This window comes from Empidonax traillii, unplaced genomic scaffold (assembly GCF_003031625.1).
Source record: "Empidonax traillii isolate 1590-97213 ecotype Southwest subspecies unplaced genomic scaffold, ASM303162v1 scaffold2900:size33666, whole genome shotgun sequence".
NCBI classification, from domain to species: domain Eukaryota; kingdom Metazoa; phylum Chordata; class Aves; order Passeriformes; family Tyrannidae; genus Empidonax; species Empidonax traillii.
In genome coordinates this window covers 8,145-14,156 of record NW_020958093.1, presented here as the reverse complement: position 1 = coordinate 14,156, position 6,012 = coordinate 8,145, and the positions used below count along the sequence as shown (strand labels likewise).

General features: G+C 61.4%; 1 protein-coding gene across 1 annotated transcript in view; it reads right to left on the bottom strand.

Moving 5' to 3' along the window:
- Nucleotides 1-3,953: 3,953 nt before the first annotated feature.
- SELENOI (selenoprotein I) overlaps nt 3,954-6,012 on the bottom strand; it is a gene marked incomplete at its 5' end in the record, with an annotated part of 10,169 nt that continues 8,110 nt past the window's right edge. Inside the window, 2 exons of the mRNA XM_027910195.1 lie at nt 3,954-4,019; nt 5,519-5,701. Coding sequence (XP_027765996.1) covers nt 3,954-4,019; nt 5,519-5,701 — 249 coding nt within the window. The remainder of the gene's footprint in view (nt 4,020-5,518; nt 5,702-6,012) is intronic.

The window sequence follows — 6,012 nt, the reverse complement described above, 5'->3', positions numbered from 1 at the left end:
ATAATTTGGGTTGGAAAAACCCCTCAGAGTCCACCCAGCCCAGCTGTTCCCCCAGCACTGCCCAGGCCACCGCTGGCCCTGTCCCCAAGTGCCACATCCACGGGGATTTTAAATCCCTGCAGGGATGGGACTCCCCCTCCCTGCCCTGGGCAGCTGTGCCAGGGCTGCACAGCCCCTTCCAGGAAGGAATTGTCCCAATATCCAACCTGAACCTGCCCTGGCACAGCTGGAGGCCGTTCCCTCTTGTCCTGTCCCTGTCCCACCGAGAGCAGCCTCCGTGTCACCTCAGGCCCTGCTCTGACACAGCACAGCGAGGCCGAGGGGGGCAAAAGCAGGAGCAGCCAAGGCTGTTTTCCCCCAAGCACTGCTTCCCTAGGGATTTTGCGGGTCTATCCCAAGCAGGCTGGGAGGAGAAGAGTTCAGGGGGCTCCCTAGAGCTGATCAGAACAGCTCCGAGTCCCTGCTGCAGGTCCTCGATGGGCCGGCAGGTGACACCAGCCCTGCTGAGGGAGCTGAAAGTGCTCCCAGAGCCTCGGGAGCTCCCGCTCCCAGCGCTGCTCCCGGCTCTGGAAAAGCCCCCGGCTCGGCTGCCCGATGTCCAGGAGAAGAGGAGGCTGCCGAGTCCCATCCAGGGGCTCCAGGAGAGCTGCAGAGGGACTGGGGACAAGGAATGGAGGGACAGGACACAGGGAATGGCTTCCCACTGCCAGAGGGCAGGGACAGATGGGAGATTGGGAAGGAATTGCTGGCTGTGAGGGTGGGCAGGCCCTGGCACAGGTTGCCCAGAGAAGCTGTGGCTGCCCCTGGATCCCTGGGAGTGTCCCAGGCCAGGTTGGAGCACCCTGAACTGACATTATCCCTGGAAGAAGAGACAACACGGATCAGCTGAGGAGCCAGGACAGTCCCCTCCATCCCCAGGAGGGGATCCCTTGGGGAGGGCAGAGCCCAGGCAGTGACCCCACCGTGGAACACCCCCCCCAGGAACACATTTATTCTTCAGACCTAAAACCAGAGTGATGGATAAACGGGTTGATTCTCGGCTGTTTCACGCCCCACCCTGCCCAGTGCTTTGGTCTCTGTTTCCCTTCCCCTCTCCGAGTCCAGGAGCAGAAATCACTGCATTTCCACCAGCCCAGGGAGAACTGCCCCTCCCCAGCAGCACGAACTGAGGTGGGCTCTGCTCCCTCCCTGCTCTGGTGGCACCAGGGACAACCAGCCCAGCCCCAGCGCTGACTGAGGGAGACGTTTTTTAGTTTCAAGGTGCGATCAATTAAGGCACCAAAGAGCCAGGACTCCCCACGGACAAAGCCTGTGCAGGGGAAGCAGCTCCAGTTTGGGAGGGAGATGTTTCTCCTACACCCTGAGGTTTGAGCTCAGCCAACTCCTCCCAGCACCAGCAGCACCCCAGCCCCAGCACTGCTCGTGGGAAGCACGGGATGAGGCAGGGGCCGGGTTTGGGAGCCCAGAGCTCAGCTGGGAGCCTGAGGAACAGCCCAGTCCTTCCCCGGCCCTGCAAACACAAAACCGGACAGGAAACCATCCAACCCCCAGGCTCTGTGAGTGCTGCCAGCCCAGCCCAGCCCAGCCCAGCCCAGCCATCCAGCCGTGTCCCCAGGGAAGTGTGTCCCAGTTTCAGGTCCCCTCCAATTCCCGTGCGAGCGGGACTTAAACTTATCTCCGTAATTACATCTCATTGAACGGCATCAAACAGTCAAACACTCAAGTGCAGCCCGGTTCATTTGCCTACTGAGGTGTTTTTTGTTTGTTTTTTTTTTCTCTGTACAACATCAGCAAAACGGATGGGAGGAAGCTTCTTTATTAAATAAAACTCTGACAACCACCCGCCCCCTTTCCCGGCCACGCCGCAGCCACACAGACAGACACGTGAGCACAGGGACATCCAGAGCCTCCCACGGGCATCCAGAGCCTCCCACGGGCATCCAGAGTCTCCCATGGATATCCAGAGCAGCACAGGGATATCCAGAGCCTCCCACGGGCATCCAGAGCTTCCCACGGGCATCCAGAGCCTCCCACGGGCATCCAGAGCTTCCCACGGACACCCAGAGCAGCACACGGATATCCAGAGCAGCACACGGACACTCAGAGCCTCCCACCACGGGTGGCAGCCTGGGGGGAGGTACCTGCTCACTCCTCACCTCGGGGGGAGTTACCTGCCCGTTCCTCAGCCCAGAGGGAGGTACCTGCTCGTTCCCCAGCCCTGGGGAAAGTACCTGTTCACTCCTCACCCCAGGAGGAGGTCCCTGCCCATTCCTCACCCCAGGAGGAGGTCCCTGCCCATTCCTCACCCCAGGAGGAGGTACCTGCTCATTATCAGCCCAGGAGGAGGTACCTGCCCATTTCTCACCCCAGGGGAAGGTCCCTGTTCATTCTCACCCCCGGGGAAGGTCCCTGTTCGCTCCTCACCCCGGGGGGAGGCCCCAGTTGCTCCCCACAGGCCGTACCGTGACCAAGGGCTGACCAAACCCCCCCGAGCTGAGCCCCCCCGACCTCACGGGCTCAGCCTCAGGGTCTCAGGCGTGGTCGCCCGCGTGGACAGTGATTCCAAGTTACAAAAGAGAACCCATTAACAGCGTTAGTCGCTGCTGGAACTTAACACCTCCGGAGGTTTCCTAACGCGGCAGGAGGCTCCTCCCGCGGGAGGAAAACGCTCCGACCGAGCTGATTACGCCCCCCGCACGTTGCGCAATAATCAAGAGTCTGGAGGACTTTGTTCCCGTGGCAGTTTTACACCTGCACAATCTGCCGTGCTCGTTCGCTTCCGGATGCAGCCCGTCCAGAGCCTGGCTTTAAGCTACACTCTTCATTCAAGCACAGGTCTTCAAGTAAATCGAGCCAACAGGAGGGGAAAAATCGGCATTCAGTCTTCACCACCCCACTCGAACTCAGTTATTATAAAAAACAAATTAGAAAATCGGGTCGATGCACACACACACGTCGTGGACAAGCGGACAGTAAACAAAGAGACCCCTGGATGGGACACGCTGGGGACAGACAGTGGGGTTTGGGAGGGGTCCCACCACACCCCCCTCCATCCCGGGAAGGCTCTGAAGGTGCACACACAACCAACACGAGGCTCCAGGGACTTCTCCAGGCGCTGGAAGGGCTGGAGGGAAGGGCCAGGCTGTGCCTGGCTGGGGGGAGAGGCGGCTCAGGCAGCCCAGGACCCGCAGAGCGACCACAACTGCAAAGTCCTGCTGGCTGGAGGATGTGGGAGCTCAGCTCTGGGGCCTCAGACACTTCCTGTGGAGCCCAGACCCCACTCCTGGACTGGGAACACCCACGGACAGGCAGGAACGTGGCTGGGGTGTGGTCCCAGGCACCCCCAGCTCGAGCAGGGCAGGCAGAAGCCACAGCCCCACTCTCACAGGGAACTGAGCCCCAGCTTTTTAACCCCCCCCTCCCCCCCAATCAGGATTTAACTGCAAGTTTTGTGTGTGGGTCTGGGGCTTTCCCCCCCAACTCCTAAAAAAGAAAAAGGTGCAATATTTGCCCAAATCAGGAAGGCAGAGCTGTCACCATCTGCTCCAGAGGTACCAGCCCGGACAAGGGGCTGTCCAGCAGGGTCAGGGACAGCCAGGCACTCCCCCATCCCCACCAGCACATTCCCCTGACCTGGGGGAAGAGAGCCACGTGTTGGTTTTGGTGACAGGCCCCGGGGGCTTTGCTCAGGTAAAGCATCTGCACCCCCAAGCAGCTTTACCTGAGCAAGAGCCGGGCTTGTTTTCCCGGGAACATTCAGCTGGTCTGAGATACAGTAGCGGTGACCTGCAGGGCTCCTCCTGCTCCAGCCCTGCCCGGGCAGCGTGTCCTGGCCCTGTGCCCGTCCAGGGGGGGAGCTGGGGGGTCTGTGGGGAGTATTTACAGGGGTTGGCAGCAGGTATTTACAGTCCCTCTGTGGCGTGCAGCCCCGCTCGCTCCTCCTCCAGCCCCAGTCAGTCCGGCGTGGGCTTCTTGAGGGAGAAGGGCCTGATGTTGAAGTGCCTGCTCAGCTGGCTCACCTGGGGACAGGGCACACAGGATGGGACAGGGTCAGCCAGGCGGGCAGGGGCGAGGCCAGAGGGCCAGACCCGCTCCCAGGACAGCCACCTTCCCTGCCACCCCACGGATCTGTGTCCTGCCCAGCCCCGTGTCCTGCCCAGCCCCCCTGTCCCTCGTGGTGGGGCTGGCCAGGCAGTGGCTCCACGGGGAGCAGCCCTGCTGCCTCCCCACACCTCCCCAAAGAACGGCCTGGCCCTCCTGGAATCAGGATCGCTTCTGTTCCTGCCCTCCCGAGGGGCGGGAGTCGGGAATTCTGCCCCGAGCCCAGGCCTGCAGGATTTCCCCCTCACACCTTTTACCCTCTCTGCTCCTCCCAGCATTGCTTCCATTATTTTGCTGAAAGGAATTTGGTATCTCAAGATTTCTGTATTAAAAAAAAAATAAAAATCCCTGAATCCATTCAAACTGGGGGAAGGATACTTCCTGCAGGAGGAGGCTGAGCTGGGTTTGTTGCTCATCATTCCTCCCAAATTCAGAGCAGTTTGGGGTCATGCCCCAGTCACAAAGCCTTTAAAGGCTCCTCAGCTCCAAGTGAGTTTTATCCTGGAAGAAGAGACAGATGGGCCCCTGGAAAGCTGGAGAGAGGGAAGGAGGGGAACGGTCCCTGGGGAAGCTCCTGGGAGGGGATGGGCAAACCTGGGCAGGAGGATTTCCCCACCCGCTCAATCCCATCTCCAGCTGTGATTCCAGGGCCAAATTTCTTTAAGCTTCTTAGTTAACTCAAATCCTTCTTGCACAGAAGCCTCTTTACCCTAATTGGAAAGACAAGACAACCTGGCTATTACTCCTGGCTGTAATTACAGCTGGAGCTCCGCTCGGGCTCCACGTTAGGGCTGCGCTTCCCAGGGGAAGGGGCTTCCCAAGGGGGGTGTCCCCAGCTGGGCAGGGACAGGGGTTCCTTGTCCTCCTCCCTCAGCAGCTTCCTGGGGCACTCCTGATGGGATCTGGCTCTTCCCTCCATCCAAACTCAGGGAGCCAGGCACAGCAAGAGGAGCAAATCAGTCCCTGGATCTCAGCCCTGGCAGCAGGGGAGGTGGCCTTGCAGCCCCAGCGTTCCCACCTTCCCCACCAGGGACATCCCCCCTCCATCCTGGCTCTCCCAGCACCTCGGAGACCTCGCTGGGAGACCTCAGAGCCCCTTCCAGAGCCCAAAGGGGCTCCAGGAGAGCTGGAGAGGGACTGGGGACAAGGACTGGACGCAGGGAACGGCCTCCCACTGCCAGAGGGCAGGGAGAGATGGGAGATTGGGAAGGGATTCTGTCCAAAGGCCAGGCTGGACGGGGCTTGGAGCAACCTGTGCTGGTGGGAGTCGTCCCTGCCCACTGCAGGGGGTGAGCTCTGAGCCCCCTCCTGCCCGAACCACCCTGGCATTCCACGATTATCTGTTTTTCCAGCTCCCCACCGGCCGTTCCCTCCCGGTTTCCCATGGAGTGTTCCCAGTTTCCCGGGGGGCACCTACCACGACGACGCCGTAGTGGACGTGTGCCAGGGTGAGGAAGGCCGTCAGCAGGTAGAGCAGCAGCGCCTCGGCCTGGGCCACCAGCCCCGACAGGACGAGCAGCAGCGCGGCGGAGATGGGCACCAGCATCCAGTGCAGGGGCCGGCACCGCGTGCTGCTCATCTGGCACACGATCAGCTGGCACTGGGGGGGACAGGGAGTGGGCTCTGAGCACAGGGAGGGCTCCTCGGGACCCCCAGCTCCGTCTCCAGGGCACGGGGGATGTGGCAGCGGGGCCGGGGCAGTGCCCTCCCTGTGCTGGCACCGCTGGGGCACCTCCAGCGCTGGGGCAGGGCTGGCCCCTCACACCAGAGACACAGGGAGGGGCTGGAGCGTGGGCAGGGAAGGGAACGGAGCTGGGAAGGGGCTGGAGCAGCAGGAGCGGCTGAGGGAGCTGGGGGGGCTCAGCCTGGAGAAAAGGAGGCTCAGGGGGGACCTTCTGGCTCTGCAATCCC